The following is a 22050-nucleotide window of genomic DNA, read 5'->3' on the forward strand; positions in this document are numbered from 1 at the left end:
TACAAATGATACAACTAAGTTAAAGCATAGGGACCAACTAGCAGGCTATTTTTACCTCTATGCAGCTCTAACATTCTATGTTCTAAGTTCCTGTAGAGCCTGAACATTTTATGTTCTAAGGTCTTCTCTAGCCCTATTCATATTTTAATTCTGTCTTTGAAATTATATGTTCTATATTCCAACAGCCCATCCAGTTCTGACATTCCACACTTTCAAATCCCTTTTAGCAATAAGTTTCTGAAGTTCTTCAAGGCACACGCACAACATTGCTTTGTGTGAGATTGACCTTCAAATAAACAGAAAATGCCCTCTGTCCATGCAGTTACTTTGGTGTTTGGGCAGTATCATCTCTTTGTTCTTGAAGGATTGAGCTGTTGCCTTCCCAGGGCCCCTACTGACAGTTAAGTTTCAAATAGCTAAGTAGGCCAAGCTGTGGGCTTTTAGTTGTGGGCAGCAAACCAGGTCTAGAATCCATATGGCTAGATCCCAAGATACACATTCATATTCATGACAATAAAGTTTTCTCCCTTTCCTTCCATGATATTCTTCTTTCCTCATTTGTGGATGGAGAGAGGAGTAGGTTGAATTTTGCATTTTAGGAAATAGCATCGTCTTACAGAAAGGTAATTTATTGACATATTTCCTAGCTTTTCTGTTCTTCCTGACCTACATGAGTCCCATGTCCCACCACTGTGCTTTTGCACTGGCTGTGCCCCATAATTTGAATATTCTGCTTTGTTGCCTCTGCCTGTTGGAATGACCAGTTTCTTTTCAAAGTTATCCTGAGGATTTTTATGTGAAACCTGTCCTGATACATTGAGCAGCCAGCCCAGTTGGTTGTCTCTTTCCTCCCCGAAACCACTTTTCACTTATTTTGTTTTATTTTATAAATGCTCACATATGTGCATGCCATCTCCACAGGTAGAGTGAAAGTTCCTTGAGAGCAGGGAGTAATAAATTTTATATTGGATCCCAAGCAATTTGTATATTGCCAGTCACATAATAGCTGCTTAATATACATGGACTGATAGATTGATTCTGAGGTCCCTCCCACTTCTAAATTTGGTTTCTAAAAAGGATTCCTTTCCTATTAGGTCCAATATTTTCTTTTCTAATTTCTAAAGTTCCTTCCAACCTTAAAATTCTACGAGCTGCACTTGAGAGTCCCCTTGGGTTCTGCTCTTATACCTCCTACATTCTAAAGTCCCTCCCAGTTTGTACATTTTATGTCCAAAGCAACTTGTCAGTCAGCCAGTCAGTCAGTCAGTGAGCATTTATTACTATGTGCAAGGAACTGTGCTGAGCCCTGGAGATACAAAGGCAGAAAACAATCTCTGCTCCAAGGGAGCTTGCCCTCTAATGGGTGAGACATGCAAACATGCAAACAACAATGTGCAAACCAGCTCCATACAGGATAAATCTGGGGTAGTCTCTGTGGAAAGGCATTATGATTAAGGAAGGGCTTCTTCTAGAAGAAAGGACTTTAGCTGAGTCTTGCAGGGAGCCGGGAAGGTGGGAGGTGGAGAGGACATTGGAGAGAGTTCCAACTAGTGAAAATGCTTATATTCCGGAGATAGAGAGTTTGATGTGAGGAAAAACCAGGAGGTCAGTGTCACTAGATTTCAGAGTACCTGTGGAGGTGTAAGATGTAAGAAGCCAGGAAAGGTAGAAAAGGTTCAAATTATAAATGGTTTTAAAGGCCAAGCAGAAGATTTTAGATTTGATCTCCAAGGCAACTGAGATCCATTTGAAAATGGGAATAGTGTGGTCAGACCTGTACCTTAGGAAGATCAATTTCACAGCTGAGTGGAGGGTGAGCTAGAATGAGGAGATGCTTTAGTCAGGGAGAGCACCAGCAGTCTATTTTCAGTCCTATGCAGCTCTGACATTCTTTGTTCTAAGTTCCTTTTGACCGTGACCTTAACCATTTTATATTCTCAACTCTCCTCTAGCCCTATTCATAAATTAAGTCCTTTCTGTCTTTGAAACTTTATGTTCTAACAGCCTTTCCGATTCTGACATTCTATGTTCTGAAGTCCGTTTTAGCAATATGTTTCTGAGATTCTTTGAGACACATTCGCAGCATTATTTAGGGTCAGACTGACCTTCAAACGAGCAGAGAGTGCCCCCTGCCTATGTGCTTACTTGGCTGTTTGCTTGGATCTTCTCCCTTGGTCTTAAAGGACCAATCTGTTGCCTTCCAGGGCCCCTACTGACATATAAATTTCAAAGAGGTAACTAGCCGAAGCTGTGTTTTCTTCTAGGAGCAGGAGGGCTTGAAGCTTTGCCTGAGGTGATGTGTGTGAGAGCAGGAGTCTATTCAGTTTCCTAGGAATGATGCATGGGGATCATCGTGAGTACTTTACAGGGAGTCCGTGGACCCAAGGCTCCAATTCCCTGAGCCCCTTGTTAGAGACAAACACTGGATAATTGCCTGCCCTCCCCACACTATGGGCTCTGCTTCCTTTGGGGAAGAAGTTGACCCATGTCTCAAAATTTATTTCCTCGCCACTGCTCTCTTAGCAACACTGAGATCTCCTTGTGTTTCTGATTTTTATGTTTCTGGTTCTCTTTGGGGAAAGGTATTTTAGATCTTGAAGCACAGAAATTTGGAACTGATACAGGTCTTAGCACAGAGACCATTAGACATCAGTTCTGGGAAGGGCCTTAAGACATAGAATGTATGTAGTTTCCTTGTCAGTGTCTGATTTGGAGCACAGCATCACATGATCAGAGATCTAGACCTGGAAGGGACCTTAGAGACCATCTATTTAGTGTAAATTATTCATTTCAGAACTAAAGAAACTGTATTTTAGGTTAAATCATGTGCCCAAGATTAAAGAGCTATACCCCAGAAGGAGCCTTTTCAACCATGCTATCTAATTTTAGGGTCAGTGACCTTTGCCCTGAATCTCACCATCTCCTCAAATTTTGTGCAACGATCACTAAGAGCCTGGTTGCACTTTGGTCTTTTTATTTTTGCAGTTCATTCATCTCACCCAGATAAACTGGGAATTTCACTATTTGGCAACACTTCAACTCAGGTGTAATGACCAACTTCCCTTCTCAGGGCCCAGATTCACAGAGCTGAAAACACAGGCTGATGTGATCGTAGATTTAGTGTTGAAAAGAATGTTAGTGATCTGTTTACAATTGGGGAAACTGAGCCCTAGAGAAGATAAAAGAATTGCCTGAGGTCACATAGCTGAGAAGTATAAGAGGTAGGCTTCAAACCCTGATCCTCTGAGTCTAAATCCTGGGTACATAGACCTCACATCGGAGTCAGTGAAACATAAAAGCATCAGTAATTAGTGTCTTTCCCCCAGAGCTCTGTCCAATCACATTTACTTATACAATTATGGTTTCTTTCTCGGCACAGTATTGATTTCTCATATTATTATTATTATTGTTGTTATTATTATTATTCTAACAGAAAGTGTCCAGAGTTCCCTTTCTGAGATGACCAGGTGTTTGTATCTAGAATCTGCACAGCTGAAAACTGAAAAGGTAGTTCCTCCTTCCTTCCTTCTTTCCTTCCTTCCTTCCTTCCTTCCTTCCTTCCTTCCTTCCTTCCTTCCTTCCTTCCTTCCTTCCTTCCTTCCTTCTTCAGTTCCTTCCTTGCTTCCTTCCTGTCTTCCTTCCTCCCTTCCTTCCTTTCTTCCTTCTTTCCTTCTTGTCTTCCTTCATTCCTTCCTTCCTGCCTGCTTTCCTTCCTTCCTTCTTTGCTTTGTTACTTCCTTCCATCTATTGTTTCCTTGTTTCTTTCTTTTCTTCTTTGTTTCTGTCTTTGTTTTCTTCTTTGTTTCTTACTTCTTTGTTTCTTTTTCTTCTTTGTTTCTTTCTTCTTCCTTCCTTTCTTTCTTCCTTTCTTCCTTTCTTTCATTCTTCCTTTCTTTCTTCCTTCCTTCCTTGCTTCCATCTATTGTTTCCTTGTTTCTTTCTTTCCTTCTTTGTTTCTTTCTTTGTTTCCTCCTTTGTGTCTTACTTCTTTGTTTCTTTCTTCTTTGTTTCTTTCCTTGTCTTCCTTCCTCCCTTCTTGCCTTTCTTTCTTTCTCTCTTTCTTTCCTTCTTTTTTTCTTTCTTTCTTTCCTTCTTTCTTTCTTTTCTTTCTTCCCTACTTCTCCCCACTTCCTTCTTTCCTTCTCCTTCCTCTTTTCCTTTGCCCCTTCATTCCTTCCTCCCTTCCTTCCTTTCTTTCTTCCTTCCTGCCTGCCTTCTTGCCTACCTTCCTTCTTCCTTTCTTTCTTTCTTTCTTTCTTTCTTTCTTTCTTTCTTTCTTTCTTTCTTTCTTTCTTTCTTTCTTTCCTTCTTTCTTTTTTCCTTACTTCTCCTCCTTACTTCTTTCCTTCTCCTTCCTCCTTTCCTCCTCCTTTGCCCCTTCCTTCCTTACTTCCTCCCTTCCTTCCTTCCTACTTCCCTTCCTTCCTTCCTTCCTTCCTTCCTTCCTTCCTTCCTTCCTTCTTTTCTTACTCCCTCCCACCCTCCTTGCTTCTTTTTTTCTAAATATGGTTTAACCACAAGAAAATGCATGTCTTTGTTTTCTGTTGCTCTGGAATAAAAGCCTAAGCTTTTTGTGGTTGTGACTCATGGTTGATTCACATTGATCAAGGAATGCATCAAAACTCTGCTATAGTTTTAAGATGAACAGTTGCTATGATGTTCCAGTTTACTTGTTTTTTTGAAACCTATTATAGGATTTTATATTTATCCCTATTAATTTCCCCTTAGATTCCATATTGGTAAAGGTTTTTAGGATTTGGATTCTGTTATCAGCATCAATGATAAAACTTCTTGCATCTAACCAATTTGAAAAACAAGCCATTTATGGCTTCATTGAAGCCATTAACAAAAAAAACTTTATAAACAATAGGATGAAAGAGAAGAGCATTTTTAGGGATACTGTAGAGAGGATTCCTCCTAAAGAATGGATAAGAGTACATGGTCAGGGAAATCTCCTCCACCTCTGAGGTTAAATCAAAAGGGAAGGAAGTGGTTCGCTTAGACTGGATTACCATACTGGTGTGGGGTAAATTTAATTGCCAGTCAGAAAAGGACAATTTTCCCTACTGTGCCAGGAAGCTGGATTCAATTCTAAATCTTACGTTTAGTGAAATGGATAAAGAAATGTGTATAGCCAAAAGATTGTTGGAAATTTGTAGGTGATATGTAAAAAAGTTGAATAAGTCGGTCTCTAAGGTCCCCTCCATATTTGATATTTCATTGTATGTTTCCCATCTTGAGGTCTAATATTCTGTTTTGTGCTTTCTGGTCCCTTCACACTCTAATGCCTAGTTTTCTGTCTTCTAAGTGCTGGACCATACATTCCATATTCTCAGATGCATGTATAACTTGTTTTTCTTTAAGATCTCCCCCAACTTGAAATACTCTGATGTTGAAATAATCCAGTTACAATACCTGTCCCATCATTTTAAAATAAAATAACTAAGGACCTGAGAGGTTAAGTTCTATGTCACTGGTCATATTATGGCCAAGCAGGTCTAGAATTCATATACTGAGATTTCCAGACTGACATTGGATTTTATGACAATGTAGCATTATTGTTTTCTTTTTCCGCTGCATTTGGTTCCTCTCTCCTAGATAAGGAAAGGGGTAGGATGACTTTGCATTTGAGCAACCATTATATTCTTATATCAAGTAAATTGCAATAGAAGAGATAAATGATTTGTTTCCTATTTCAATGATATAGTTCCTGGCATATTTTTCTTCCTCATATATAAATATTTATGTATATATATATGCATGTGTATATATATATATGGATAATTTTCCATCTCCTGTCTCCATATCTTTATACTGACTGTGCCCCATACCTGGAATTCCCTGCTTCCTCACCCAGCCTTGTTGGAATCTCTGGTCTCCTTCAGAAGTCAGATGGCATAGAAACCTGAATTCTATTCTCCTCCCTCTCCCAAATGCCTTGTATTAATTTTGCAATTATTTTGTAGATGTTCATATATGTACATGTTGCCTCTCCAATCAGAATGTAAACTCTTTGAGGGCAGGGCATTTTTGATGTTTATTTTTGCCTGTCAAACACATAATAATTACTTAATAACCCCTCAAATAATGTTCTGTGATCTATATTCTAGGGTTCCTAGTCTGCTAGGTCTAACATTCTGTCTTTTATGTTCTAACCAACCTTCCAAAACAATTATTCTAAGATTATGCTGGAGTCTTTTGGACCCTGACATTCTGTCTCCTATAATCCAAGTTTCCTCCTAATTTGAACATTTTATGTTCTAAGATCCTTCCCAACCCTTGGCATCTCTGACACTTTATTTTAATCTCCTTATGTTGTTGAATGTCTTATATTATGTTGTCTAACATTTCTAGTATTGTTTATTATCTTCGTCCTTCTGAGTTCTGATATTCTATGTTCCATGACTCCTGCTAGCTCTGAATTTCTAAATTCCCAAGTTCTTTTTAGCACAAGTTTCTATGAGATTCCTTCACAACATTACTTTGTATGAGATGTTCCCCTTGAAATGAAGAGAAAGTGATGTCTGCAGATACATTTACTTGGTGTTTTGTCTAGCTTTTCTGTTCTGTTCCTGAGAAACCTAGCTCAGTTGCCTTTCCTGTTCCCCTTTTCACAGGAGAGTTGTCCAAGCCGTGGGTTCTTCTAGGAGAAAGAGGTCATGAGACTTTAGCTGATGTAGCGTGTATGAGAGCAGGCATCTGCTCTGTCCCCTAGGACCAGTGTAGGGAGCTATTGTCAGAGCTTTTACAAGGAGTCTCTGGACTCTGAGCCATGATTCTCATAGCCCCTTGCTAGAGAGAAACATCAAATAATTGTCCATTCTTCACTCTAACCCCTTTGGACAAAGCATACTTTTGGATGGCACTTGGCCTAAGTTTTTCAATTTATTTTTCACAACACAGTACTTCCAGGAATGAGTACCATGTGTTTCTGATTGTCCTCCAAGGAACAGACTTTAGATCATGAAGCACAGAACACCCAAGTTGGAAGGGATCTTCGAACAGAGAACAGAATATATTAGCACTGAAAGGGACCTTCAGACATAGAATACACATTTTCCTGGTCTCCAATGATTTCATATGATACATTATCACAGTATTACAGAAATGTAGCCACAAAGAGTTTTATTAGTCATCTGGTCCCAGCCCCTCATTTTATACCTGATGGAACAGGAAGAGACAGGTTAAGAGACTTCCCCAATCTCACACAGCTAAGAAGCAACAGAGCTAATAGTCAAACTCAAGTATTTGGACCCCAAATGCAGTTCATGCCTCTAGCAGCACTCAGAATTTGTGTACTCTGTTATGGATTTTTTGCAATGTCCTCCACTGATATTCCTGTGGTCCATGATTCTTGTCCCGCCAATCTTCCAGAAATTGGCAATATTTCCTCTTTATAGAGGATTAGAATCCCTTTATTTCTAGAATCCCTGGCAGGCTGAATCACAGCTTAAAATGAATCTCCTGCATGGAATGCCTCTTTCATTGTTCTGTAGTTCCTCTGGTCCCTGGACTCTTACACAAGGGTTTTCTCAGGAATCAAGCAGAACAATTATTCCCTTAGAGGGGTATGTGGAGTATTTAGGAGGACTAGTACCTTTCATGTGAGGGCTTGCTGAACTGTTTTCAGGGCTAGTCATTCACCTTTGTTGTCTACCTGGCACCCAACTCTCACCTGTGGTCCCAAGAAAGTGTACCATGCACAGCAGCCACACTCTGGTAAACCATCTTGGCAGATGAGCTAAACCAATTTGAGGCCAACCAACAAGTTTCATACTTGTTGTGGAGTTAGGGGTATATCAACCCCAGGCATGTGAAGACTTCTCTCCATGAATGGGGAGGATTGAGAACAATTTGTTCCACTAACAATGAAGGCAGATGAAGTGAAGTGTGTAGGTATTGAAGATGCTTAAGTTAATCCCTGCATCCTGTGTCATTATCAGTCATCTTGATTTTTGTCTTTGACACTGGACTTTGATGCCTCTGCAGGAGAGAGTGAGGCTAACGAATGTGCAGCTTTTCCTCACTTAAATCCAATTCATTAAGGAGTAAAGATATCTCCCATGATGTCATTGGTCTTCTTCAAAATGGAAGGAAAAACAACACCAATATTCCCTTACATTTTACAAGTAAGTCTCCCTCCTTTTCCATTTTGCTTTATGGTAACTTAAAAGGGTCAAGTACCTTTTTCTCCAAAATCTAGATGATGTCCCTCCCAATTGTGTATGTAACACATCACATGGATATCATGACAAACAACAACAATAAGCATTTAAATAGTGACTACTGTGTACAATGCACTCTGCAAAGTGATTTACAAATGTCTTATTTGATCCTCAAAATAACTCTAGCAGGTCTGTGCTATTATTATCCTCTTTTTATATTTGGGGAAATTGAGGTAAACAGAGATTTGTTTTTTAAGTGACTTGCCAAGGGACATACAGTTAGTAAGTGTCTGAGGATCAATATGAACTCAAGTTTTCTGACTTCAGACTCAGAACTCTCTCCACTGAGCTACCTATCTGTCTATGACTCAGGAGCACTATAATTTCTCTCTCTCACAGTTTCTCCAGGTTTCTCAAATTCCAGTGTGGTAATTGGGTAACAAGTAGTATTCTTGTAACTTGGTGCTGCCTTGGAAAAGTTCTGGGAAAATAAGTGGTAATCTGTCAGTACTCTCCTCACCTCATGCATTACTCCTGAAAGAGAAGGGCATTTGTATTTCTTGCAATGTGAAGAATATCATTGCTGGAGGTGGCTTGATTACCAAGTGTATAGATTTTTGGAACTGGAAGTGACTGTAGCCCTTATAATACTAGAATGTAAGTATGAAGAGAGTCTTATACATATAATTTCAGAGTTGAAGGATAATTTTTGTTGTTCAGTCATGTCCGATTTGTTTTGACACCATTTGGTGTTTTCTTGGCAAAACACTGGAGTGGTTGTCATTGCCTTCCTCAGCTCATTTTACAGATGAGGAACTGAGTCAAACAGGATTAAGTGACATGCCCAGGGTTACATAGCTAGGAAGTGTTTGTGGTCATATCTGAATTCAGAAAGATGAGTTTTCCTGATTCCAAACCCAGTGCTCTATCCACTGAGCCACCTAGTTTCTCCAATGGAAGAGAATCCAGAAGGTCTAATCTGGAAGGAGCTTTAGAACAAAGAACACAAAGAACATATATAATAAAATGTCTGAAGAAAAAAAAAACAGAGATTTCTTGAACTAAGCCCTTTATTCCATATGCACCCTGCAGCCCTGACAGCTTCCACTTACAAGAGACTCCTGGTTCACAAGGAGCCACATTCAGTCCTAGGTGATATGACCCCAAAACAGGGGATCAGACTCCTTTGTCTCTGGTTCTGCCCACTTTCCCCCAGAGAAAGTCCTGGACAATCTCAAAAAGAAGCTTAGCAAAGGGCCCTGTCTGGTGTTTTGCCACATGTGACCAAAAGGCACCTTTTGAAAAGCTATTCAATGTACAATATTGATGTTTAGTACAAGACAGTGCGTTTCCCCCTTCACCACAAAACTCCAAAAGACCAAATGACCTCGGTGTATGAACAAATAGGAAAACATAAAACATATCAAATGGCTCATTTCATTCATTATACTCCCCATAAATAGTAATGTCAAGTTTGTGGTACCTCTGAATGCTTATTTTGCATTTGCCTCTGATCTGCACTGTCCAAGGAACTCAGAAAGTCCAGATCTCATGGCCAACCCAGGGGAGAGCTTTTTAAAAGTCTTTCAGTTATAAGATGATCCTGCTGTTGGTGGTCTTTTCCTCTGAGAAGTGTACCATTTAAGAAATATTCTTCCTCTGGGTAGCTGGTACCTGGCTCAGAAACTCTGTAATTCAAAAACCCAACTAGATAAAACAGTGGACCTCATATTGGATATGACATCAAGAGTTTCTGATTTTGAATTTCACCTCAGACCCCTTCTAACTGTGTGACCTGGATGAGTCACTTTATTTTTCTCTGCCTCACTTTGTTCATGTATAAAATTAAGATAATGATGGCATCTATCTCACAGGGCTGCTATGAGGGTCAAATGGAATACCATTGGTAAAGGACTTTGCAAACTTCATAGCACTATTATAAGTATTACCTAACTCTCCTTCCATTTTCCTCGCTCCTTCCCCTCTTTCTCTGTTCCTTCCTCTCTCCTCCTTTCCTTCTCTGTTTTTGTCTCTGTCTGTTTCTGTCTTTGTCTCTGTCTCCATTTCTCTGTCTCTCTCTGTCTTTGTCTTTCTGTTTCTGTCTCTCTGTATCTGTCTCTCTGTGTCTGTTTCTCTGTTTCTGTCCTTCTGTCTCTGTATCTCTCTGTCTCTCTGTTTCTGTCTCTCTCTGTCTGTCTCTCTCCTATATCTGCCTGGTGACTCTGCCCTTTCAACCTGCCTGCTTCCGTTGCTGGTGACTCTGCAACCATACTGTCAGCAGCTACACTACTACTTAATTGGCCAGAAGGGGCACAATGCCACCTACTTTTCTGTAGTTCACCAGTTCTTGTGCGAAAGGAAATAGTTCTATCATGACCATAAGATTATTTTGGAAGATATGAGTTCTCAGCCTATGTCTGCAGGTGGGATGTGCGCCTACTTCCCAACCTTCCTGATAACTCAGAGACATATTCTTGCCTGTTGTATCTAGCAGGAAGAACAAGCCTGAGTGGCAAGAATCACCCTTTTATTATCACCACTTTGTTCCACCTTAGAAGCCCATAAAAGGCTTTTCATTATCGGATACAAACCTGTGAGTCATCAAGGACACCAGGAAGCAGTCAAAGGGTACTCTTTCTTTGAAGAGTGTTTATGTGTGTGTGTGTGTGTGTGTGTGTGTGTGTGTGTGTGTGTGAGGATCCTTCTATCACATGAACCTGGAAGCTCACCCATCGGAAGCTTTTGTGACCTTTACTAGATTGCATATTGATCATATTCCAAAAGAGTTAGTGGTTGGCCTAAGGGGGCTCTCCATCAGACAGATGTTCTTCTTGAAAGCCATCATTGCCACTGGGAAGGGGGGAAGTATGCCTTGTTGGAATTTCAGTGCAGAGAAAACTGGAAAATGTGCCAGAAGAAGAGGGGTACAGCTGTTTCCACAAATTTTCCTATAGGCTACAGAGAAGTTACTTGTCAAGATTCTGTGCCCTGCTGCCTCTCAATCATCAATCATGTTTGAGACAACCCAACCAGAGGAGTTGCCCGTGTCATCTTAGCATAGTACATATTATTCCGGAAGGAGACATAGTGTATATCCACTTCCATAGTGAGTGGTGCCTAATGCAACAAACAATGGGCCTCCAATGGGCTCATTCCTATTACACATAGAATAGGAATTTGTTTGCTGGGGGCAAGTCCCTTGCCCAACCCTGAATTACTTTCACTATTTACTTTTTCATCTACTACTCATGTGCTGCTGAATGCTACTGGAGGTAACTACTACCGTACTGCAGGCCAGACATAACATGTTGGGCTATTATGAGAACCACCATCATTTTGGTCTTCTAATTGAAATTTCTTCCCTCTCCAATCTATTGTCCAGGTGACTGCCAAAGTGCTGATCTCAAAACCCAGATCTTACCATATGGCTCTTGTGTTCAACAATGTGTAGTGGATAAAACACATACTCCTCCATTAGGCTTTTAAAGCCCTTCACACCCTGACTCCAATCTACCTTTCTGGTCTTATTGTACATGATTCCCTTTCAGTCACTCTTCAATGCACCCAAATGGACCATTTTTCTGTTCCTCATATACCACTCTCCTTCTCCTATCTGCATCTTTTTGCACAGATTTTCATTCATTCTTTGAATGGACCAAAGCACTCTCTAAAGCTGTTGAGTCAATTCACAGCTCCACTGATAAGTTATTTGTGTACCTTTCTTTCCATAACACATCTAACACTTAATATTCACATATTTGTCATCATGTTAAATTTGATGGGTGTGAGATGAAGCTTCAGATTTGTACTGATTTTCATTTCATTTCCTGTTTGTGACAAAGAGCGATCTTTTACATAGTTGATTATAATTTGCAGGTTTTTTTGTTTAAAGAACTGTTTGTTTATAGAGTCCCTTATTTAGAGGAAACTACATTCTTCTCAGGTCTTTGCTATCACAGAAGGGCAATTATTGATATATTGTTGTATATGAAGCTTTTCTTCATATATAGTGACCTCCTTAAGTTGTTTGCCCAGCTTTGGAAACCATGGGTCCAAGATACTTTAGTTACTTTATTTGCATGATTTCAAATTGCTTTCCACAATGCTTTAACTAATTCATAATTTTACTAGTAAGCTATGAGTGTCTTTTATTTCCATAGTAATTTTTAAAATTTTTTAAAACTTATTTTCTTTGAGATTTTTGACCTGTTGTACCTCTAAATGAACTTTGTTATTATTTTGTCTAGCTCTAGTAGCTGGATGGTGCAGGCATTACAGTCACAGGCCTGGAGTCAGGAAGACCTGGATTCAAATCTTACCTCAGACATTTACTAATTGTGGGTCACAAAATCTTTGTTTGCCTTAACCTTTTGGAGGAAGAAATGGCAAATCACTCCAGTAACTGCCAAGAAAAGCTCAAATGTGGTCATAACAGGTCATGCATGACTGAAACAACTGAACAATAACATTAAGTACCACATGTGTAGTTGTTCCTTTATTTTATAAATGAGGAAACTGTAGATCAGGTTAAATCAGGGTGACACAGCCAGGAAATGGTAGAAGAACTAGAACCATACATTCTGGTAGCAGGTTCCATGCTCTATCCATCACATGGCACTGTTTCTTGGGCAGGTTAGGAGTGAACACTTTGAATGTTACACTGGAGAAGACTCATTGAGAATCTTTTGTCACAGCAGTCAAACTGCAGTGTGAGAAAGCCCAGGAAGATGTCTCATAGTCACAAAGAGAGGCCTGAGTTCCTGCTGAAGAGCATCCTCAGGGCTCCTTTCATGTCCTTGTTCCTTAGGCTATAGATGAAAGGGTTCAGCATAGGGGTGACCACAGTGTACATCATGGCTGCTGCTGTGTCCCGTTGGGCTGTGTGGGCAGATGTTGGGCTAAAGTACACTCCAATGATTGTCCCATAAAAGAGACAGACCACAGTGAGGTGAGAGCCACAGGTGGAGAAAACTTTCCATTTCCCTTGAGCTGATGGGATCCTCAGCACAGCCACAAAAATGTGAATGTAGGAGATTAGAATGCCAATGAATGGAATTACAGTTGTCAGTCCTCCCATTGTGTAGATCACCAAGTCATTGATGACGGTATCTGAGCAGGCCAATCTTATCAGTACATGGGGGTCACAGAAGAAATGAGGGATTTCAGTGTGGCCACAGAATGAGAGTCGGGTTAGCAGACTAGCATGTGTCAGGGCAGTAGCACAAGCCCAAAGCCAGCACTGTGCTACCAGAATGACACAGACCTTTGGGGTCAAGATCATGGAATAATGTAGTGGGGTACAGATAGCCACGTAACGGTCATATGCCATGGCAGTGAGAAGTATACTATCTACCCCACCGAACAAACCAAAGAAGAATGCTTGTGCCAGGCAGCTGATGTAAAGAATTGCTTTCTTCCCAGATAAATAATTAGCCAGGCTCTTGGGGATGGTGGTGGAGGTGAAGCAGATGTCGACCAGGGACAAGTTGGTAAGGAAGAAGTACATGGGGGTGTGCAGATGTGAGTCTGTTCTGATGGCCAGAATGATGAGCAAATTCCCCAGTCCTGTGATCAGATACATAAGCAGGAATACAAGGAAAATGAGCCTCTCCTGCTCTGGCTGTTCTGAAAGGCCCAGGAGGATGAATTCAGAAACTCTTGAATGATTTTCCCCTTCCATGGGTCTAAAAGCATTTGGAAATATCAAATAAAAATTTAAAACAACACATTCAAAGTTGAATAGAGATTTTTTTCCATTAAAATCAGTGAAGATAGAATTACACGCTGTATAGGACAGTGGAAAAATATTTGCACTGAAGAAAATATTAAAGCTAATAGACTCTGTTAGAAAATATGCAGGGAAGCAAGAAAAGATGCCCCAGAATAACAATGGATAAGTGGAAAAAGGATAAACAAACATTTTCTCAGAAGGGCAAAGTATAAATAGCCACCTAAAATCATCCTCCAAATCCCTGATAATAATATAAATGTGAAAGAAAAAATTCTTAGTTTTTGCTTCTATTCTAAAAATTGGCAAAAATGAGAAAAGATAAGAATGCTTAGTGCTGGAGATTATGTCCTTTTGGCAGAGTTGTGCAGTGACCCAAATACATTCATTTTCAATTGGGAATTCTTCACGATATTTGACTAAACTGTTCATATCCTTTATGTCAGAGATCTCAGTATTGGGCATATATCCTAAGGAAGGCAAAGGCAACAATAAAAGTGTAGTAGATACCAAAAACTTCATAACAACATCTTTTGTGGTGGTAAATACCTGAGAACAAAGTAGATAAATGAGTATTGATCCTGGAAGATTTTTACAGTTTTGTCTTCCTGGAAGTTTTTTACAGTTTTGTCTTCCTCTGTGAAATACCTTCTTCATAATTTTTCCTTAATTTTATTGATAAGAAAATTAAGGACCAGGAATCATACAGCTAGGAAGTAGTAGAAGAAGATTTTGAACCAGGCATCCTAACAACTGGTTCTATGCTCTATCACATCGGATTACTTTGTGTGTAGGTCAGGAGGTGAACAGAATGAATTTCAAAGTAGAGAAAAGTCATTGGAAAAAATGGGGAGCTAATGGAGCTTATTGACCACAGAAATGTCATAATCAGACCTACATTTTACAAAAAAAGTTACATTAGATTCTTGATAAGAATAATACATAAGCCATCAGCCTAAGTTTGTAATTGGTTGATTTTGTTTATTTTCATTTATCAAAATCCCGGGTTCCTTCCGAAAAGGGGGGTGGAAGATGATGTCAAATGTTTAAGGACCAGTCAATTTAAATTGAGAGAATCTCTTTACCATATTGCACACAACAGGTTGTTTTTTAATCAACGCCACTCAAAGGAAGCTAAAGAGCAATTATAATCTACATTAGTGGAGGGAGGGCTATATAGATGAGATGATAGATCCTTAAAGTACTGTAGCAAGCAGAGGAGTTTAATGTTCAGTTAGTCATGCCTATCATTTTGACCTCAAAATTTTATTGTTATGAGGGAGGGGTGGTTTACTTGGTTTCTTGATAGTATTTTATCTATAGAGCCCTGTTACAGTGTAATCCTTTGTATTGGTTTGCAAAATTAGGATCTGGAGACAGTAACAGCCATTGTTATGAAGCACAGAAAGAAAGGTTCCCCCATGTCTTTTGTGCAACACTTGTTAACATGATATTCTTTCAAACAGATTTATGAAATTGACAAGCATGCCAGACAGCACCAAGTTTCATCTATACTCAACTGTTTCTGTATTAAAAGAGACCCATATAATCTGGGATTATAAGACTGTAATAGCAATAGTCACACATGTGCTTTTTTCCTTTGTAAACAGAATTTTTGACTTGGAAATGACCATAGCTGCTGAAAGATAGAAATATCAAATAGTGTGCCAACATCCTAATAAGGGATGCATTGGTATATACACAATGGGAGGAATTCTGGGATTTAGGCAATGGATATTTTTTTGAGAATAAAACTTGAGTTGAGGTATTTCCATTGTAAGAGATATTAATGGTGTGGGACATTATGAAGTGGTCTAGGCATATATGCGTAGAGAATATCTAAAGTGAGAAAGCAGAAGACTTGAATACATATGGAGAAGCATACACACATGTATATTATAGCTGAGAACTGATTTTCTGCTTTTCTATAATGATCTCCTACATAGTGTTTTTATTGCCTTGTATTTTGTTGTTACTGTATGAGCTACTACCAGAGCCAGTAGGAAATATAGAGATGGAAGTATGAGAACAGCAGAGAACCAATAATTCACAGGGGAGAATAACCTAAAAGGGAGTCCACAGTAAAGCCAAGATGATGGCCTCATAGGTCTATAAAGATGCACAGAATGTAGGTGAGTAGCAAGATGAATCCTTGTATGCACACTTCAAATTGTATCACTGAGACTTTGTGCGGAGAGACCCATGGTTAAAATGCTTTTGTTCAGAGAAAATAGGGGCAGAGTCAAGATGGCCATGTGAGAACAGTGTCTTACTTTAGCTCTCTCACCAGCTCTGTCAGATACCTATAAAAAAGTGAATCTGAGCAGATTTGAGTTAGATGCCAGGAGCAGTCTGAGTGAGGCAAATTTCCAAGCCATGAGAGCCCGACAGGTCAATGTGATGAATCTATAAGTTGGGACAGTGCTTGGCATGTGGAGCTGTACCAGACAGCGCCAAAGTGGAAGCAGCTGCAGAAACCAGCCAGCAACCGAGGCTGGGAGAAATCTGGGCCTGGGAGAGTGGCAGAGATCCCCAGGCCTCCCAACACATGACAGGAGTCTGTAGAAGTGAAGAGAGGCAGCAGCACAACACCATGGGCCGTGAGACATCAACTCCTGGGGCTTGCAGCCTAAATGTATGAAATGTGTCTTCTTGAACTTCAAGGAGATATAATGGCCAGGTAAATGGCTATAATCCCTCCCCCCCCCCCCCACCAACCCAAAGAATTCCTTGGGAAAAACACCGGAATAGAGGAGACAGAAGTGGGGCTTCAGTGGTCCAGCAGTGGGAGTTCCTGAGTCCCAGAGGGGCAGAGCCAGCGGGAGTCAACACCAGTAGCCCAGACGTACCTTTGCACAGCTAGGGGAAGTGGTAGACACCACCACAGCCAACAAACAGTTGAGAACATTGCTGAAGAGCAACAGGGCTGGAGAGCAGCCCCGGGGGAAGAGGATACTTCAGGCAGCCAGACCCCTCCCCCACACCTCAGGAAACTGAAGGCTATAATACACAAAGCCAGTAACTAGACTCACAATCCCCAGATCAAGAAACCTGGGACAGAAAGCCCTGAGCCCAAAAAGCAGAAATTCATTGTAAAGCCAGGAAAAAGCTAACCAACATGAAGAACATGAAAAAACCAAGAACTATTGATTCTTTTTATGGAGACAGGCATGATCAATATACCAATTTGGAAGTGGATAGCATTGACAATATACCCACATCTGAAACCTCAAAAGGGAATGTGAACTGGTCTCTAGCCCAAAAAGCATTACTGGAAGAGCTAAAGGAGGATTTTAAAAACCAAATTAGGGAGGTAAAAGAAAAAATGGAAAAAAACCCACCAACAAAATCAAGTCCTTAAAAAATAAGATTGGCAAAATGGCTATGGAGATTCAGAATCTAAATAGAGAAAATGACACTCTGAGAGGTAAAATCAACCAACTGGAAAAGGAGCCTCAAAAGCATAATGAAGACAGAACCTCATTAAAAATTAAAATTGAGCAAGTGGAAGCTAATGACTCCATGAGGCATCAAGAAGTAGTCAACCAAAATATGAAGAATGGAAAAATAGAAGAAAATGTGAAATATCTGATTGGAAAAACAACTGAACTGGAAAATAGATCCAGGAGAGACAATTTAAGAATCATTGGTCTACTGGAAATTGACAATGAAACATAAGAGCTTTGACAGTATGTTCAAAGACATTATCAAAGATAACTGCCTAGAGGTCCTAGAATCAGAAGAGAAAATAGTCATTGAAAGAATCCATCGATCACCCCCTGAAAGAGATCCTAAAGTGAAAACTCCAAGAAATATTATAGTCAAATTTCAGAATTACTAAATCAAGGAGAAAATACTGCAAGCACCCAAAAAGAAACAATTCAAATATCATGGAACTACAGTCAGGATCACGCAAGATCTTTCAGCTTCTACATTAAATGACAGGAGAAATTGGAGTAATATTCCAAAGGGCAAAGGAGCTGGGACTATAACCAAGGATCAACTACCCAGAAAAACTGAGCATGATGTTTCAGGGAAGGAGATGGACATTCAAGGAAATAAGGGAATTCTAGACCTTCCTGATGAAAAGGCCAGAACTCAATGGAAAATTTGATCTTCCAACACAAAAGTCAAGAGAAACATAACAAGGTAAACAGGGGGAAAACCCCCATAAACCTTATTGATCAATAAGGGCAAATTAGTTACAACTATATATAGGATTATATCATCTTATGTATGTTATATGTATATATTATACATGTATGTATATGTCATTCTTGAGAAAAGGGACAATTGAAAGGGACACACATAGACCGTGGATATCTGTATCAAATAACTGATATGAGGATAAAAAAGCATAATTAAGAGATGTAAAGGGAGGGTTATGGGAGAAGAGGTAAGGAGGTAGTAGAAAAGGGTAAATTACATCAAATGAAGAGACACAAAAACACTTTATAGTAGAGGGAAAGAAGGGAAATAGAAGAGCAGTATTTGAGCTTTATTCTCATAGGATCTGGTTCAAGAAGGGAATAACATACCCTGATAAGTATAGAAATCTAACTTGTCCTGCACGCAGTAGGAGGCAAAAGGAGGAAAAAGGTAGGGGGGTGGTTAGAAGGGAGGCAAGAAGTAGCAAGTGGAAAACGGTAAGATAAGGGAGGGAAATCAAGAGGGAGAGTAAACTGAGGAAGGCGGCAGTCAAAAGCAAAAGTTTGTTGAGGAGTGGAAGGGGAAAGGGAAAAATAAAAGCATAAACAGGGGGAAATAGGATTGAGAAAAAGACACAGATAGTAATCATAACTGTGAAATATGATCGTGAACATGAATGGGATGAACTCTCCCATAAAATGGAAGCAGATAGCAGAATGGATTAAAAACCATAATCCTACAATGTACTGTTTACAAGAAACACATCTGAAACAGGGGAATACACACAGGGTGAAGGTAAAAGTCTGGAGTAGAATGTATTGTGCTTCAGCTAAAGTAAAAAAAGCGGGGGTAGCTATCCTAATCTCAGACAAAGCAAAAGTAAAGATAGATTTAATTAAAAGAGATAAGGAAGGACACTACATCCTGCTAAAAGGCACCATAAACAATGAAGCAATATCATTATTTAACATATATGCACCAAGTGATGTGTCATGCAAATTCTTAGACGAGGGAGTTACAGGAAGAAATAGACAGCAAAACTATAATAATGGGAGACCTCAAACTCCCCCCTCCTTGAACGTGGTAAATCTAACCTTAAAATAAACAAGAAAGAAGTTAAGGAGGTGAATAGAATTTAGAAAAGGCAGATATGATAGACTTCTGGAGAAAACTGAATGGGGATAAAAAGGAATATACTTTTTTCTCAGCGGTGCGTGGCACATACTCAAAAATTGACCATTTACTAGGGCATAAAAACCTCACAATCCAGTGCAGAATGGCAGAAGTAGTCAAAGCATACTTTTCAGATCACAATGCAATAAAAATTATTTGTAATAAAGAACCATGAATAAAAGCTAATAATTAATTGGAAACTAAATAATCTAATTCTAAAGAATGAGTGGGCCAAAGAACAAATCAGGCAAACAATTTATAACTTCATTCAAGAGAATGACAACAATGAGACAACATGCCAAAACTTATGGGATGCAGCAAAAGAAGTTCTTATGGGAAGTTTTATATCTCTAAATGCTTACATGAATAAAATAGAGAAAAAGGAGATCGACGAATTGGGCATGCAACTGAAAAAGCTAGAAAAAGAACAAATTGAAAATCCCCAATTAAATACCAAATTAGAAATACTGAAAATCAAAGGAGAGATTAATGAAATTGAGACCAAGGAAACGATTGAGTTAATAAATAAAACAAAGAGCTGGTTTTATGAAAATACCAATAAAACTGATAAACCTTTGGTCAATTTGATTTAAAAAAAGAAAGAAGAAAATCAAATTACCAGTACCAAAAATGAAAAGAGTGAATTCACTTCTAATGAAGAGGAAATGAAAACAATAATTAGGAATTATTTTGCCCAATTGTATGCCCTCAAATTTGACAACCTTAGGGATATGGATTAATATCTACAAAAACATAAATTACCCAGATTAACCAAAGAGGAAGTAAAGTTCCTAAATAACCCATCTCAGAAAAAGAAATTGGGGGGGGGCGGAGCCAAGATGGCTGCATGAAGGCAGTGTCTTACCGGAGCTCTCTCACAAGGTCTGTCAGATTCCCATAAAAAAGTGAATTTGAGCAGATTTGAGAGAGTCAGAAACCACGAGCAGTCTGCGTGGGGCGAATTTCTGAGCTGGGAGAGTCTGAAAGGTCAAAGGCACGAATCTGTAGGCTCGGAGAGTGCTTGGCTGTGGAGCTGCTCCAGACCAAAGCGGAAGCGGCTGGCCAGGAAATCCACGTGGGAGACAGGCTGGGAGAAAGCCGGGTACCCGAAACCAGCGGAGATCCCCAGGCCTCCCAACACAGGATGGCAGTCTGTGGAAGCGAGGAGAGGCAGCGCAACTCAACGCCACCAGCCGGGAAAATACCCACTCCTGACGCTTGCAGGCCAGAAACTCGGCTTCTTGAACTTCCGGGAGACACAATGGCCAGGTAAACGGCTCTAATCCCTCCCCCCCTCACCCAGAGAATTCCTTGGGGAAAAAAAAAGCTGGAACAGAGGAGAAAGTAGTGGGGCCTCACAGGACAAATAGTAGAAGCTCATTAGTCCCAGAGGGGTAGAGTCAGCAGGGGTCAACACCAGGAGCCTAGACATAATCTTGCTCCCCCAGGGGAAGTGCCAGAGATCAGCTCAAACAGCAAACAGCTGAGACCATTGCTGAAAAACAAGTGCTGGAGAGCACCCATAGGGAGTGAGACGCCAGGGAACCAGACCCCTCCCCCACACCTCAGGAAACTGAAGGCTATAATTTTAGACTCACAATCCCCAGAATAAGAAAGCTGGGACAGAGAGCCCTGAGCCCCATAGGAAGAAATTTGTTGTAACACCAGGAACAGGCAAAACAACAAACATGAAGAAGAATACAAAAAAACCGAGGACAGTAGATTCTTTTTATGGAGACAGGCAGGATCAAAATACCAATATGGAAGAGGATAGCAATGCCACTATAGACATGTCTGATACCTCAAAAGGTATTATGAACTGGTCTCCAGCCCAAAAAGCATTGCTGGAAGAGCTAAAGGAGGATTTTAAAAACCAAATTAGGGAGCTGAAAGAAAACAAAATCAAGTCCCTAAAGAATAAGATTGGTGAAATGGCTATGGAGATACAGAATCTAAAGAGAGAAAATGACACCCTGAGAGCTAAAATCAACCAAATGGAAAAGGAGACTCAAAAGCAAAATGAAAACACTAACTCATTAAAAATTAGAGTTGAGCAAGTGGAAGCTAATGAATCTATGAGGCACCAAGAAGTAGTAAAGCAAAACGTTAAGAATGAAAAAATAGAAAAAAATGTGAAATACCTGATTGGGAAAACAACTGACCTGGAAAATAGATCCAGGAGAGACAATTTAAGAGTTATTGGTCTACTGGAAATCCACAATGAAAAAAGGAGCCTTGACAGTATCTTTGAAGAAATTATCAAAGACAACTGCCCAGAGGTCCTAGAACCAGAGTGCAAAATAGTCATTGAAAGAATTCACCGATCACCCCCTGAAAGAGATCCCAAACTGAAAACACCAAGAAATATTATAGCCAAATTTCAGAACTATAAACTAAAGGAGAAAATACTGCAAGCAGCCAAAAGAAGAAATTCACATATCGTGGAACTTCAGTCAGGATCACGCAGGATCTCTCAGCTTCCACATTAAAAGACAGGAGAAATTGGAATATGATATTCCAAAGGACAAAGGAGCTGGGACTACAACCAAGGATCAACTACCCAGCAAAACTAAGCATAATTTTTCAGGCAAGGCGATGGACATTCAATGAAATAAGGGAATTCCAGACCTTCCTGATGAAAAGGCCAGAACTCAAAACTCAAGAGAGACATAAAAAGGTAACCAGGGGGAAAAACGCCACAAACCTTATTAACCAATAAGGGCAGGTTGTTTACATCTTTATGTGGGATTATATCATTTTATGTATGTTTTATACATACATACATACATACATATATATATATATATATATATATATATATATATATATATATAT

The 22050-nt window shown here is 39.7% G+C and overlaps 1 protein-coding gene across 1 annotated transcript; it reads right to left on the minus strand.

Annotated features, from left to right (window-relative positions):
* Positions 1-12903: 12903 nt before the first annotated feature.
* On the minus strand, positions 12904-13845 carry LOC118833974 (olfactory receptor 1361-like). Its single transcript, XM_036741413.1, has one exon. It carries the CDS (start codon positions 13843-13845, stop codon positions 12904-12906), a length of 942 nt encoding a protein of 313 aa, XP_036597308.1.
* Between the last annotated feature and the right edge of the window lie 8205 nt (positions 13846-22050).

This window comes from Trichosurus vulpecula, chromosome 1, assembly GCF_011100635.1.
Source record: "Trichosurus vulpecula isolate mTriVul1 chromosome 1, mTriVul1.pri, whole genome shotgun sequence".
Lineage (NCBI taxonomy): Eukaryota > Metazoa > Chordata > Mammalia > Diprotodontia > Phalangeridae > Trichosurus > Trichosurus vulpecula.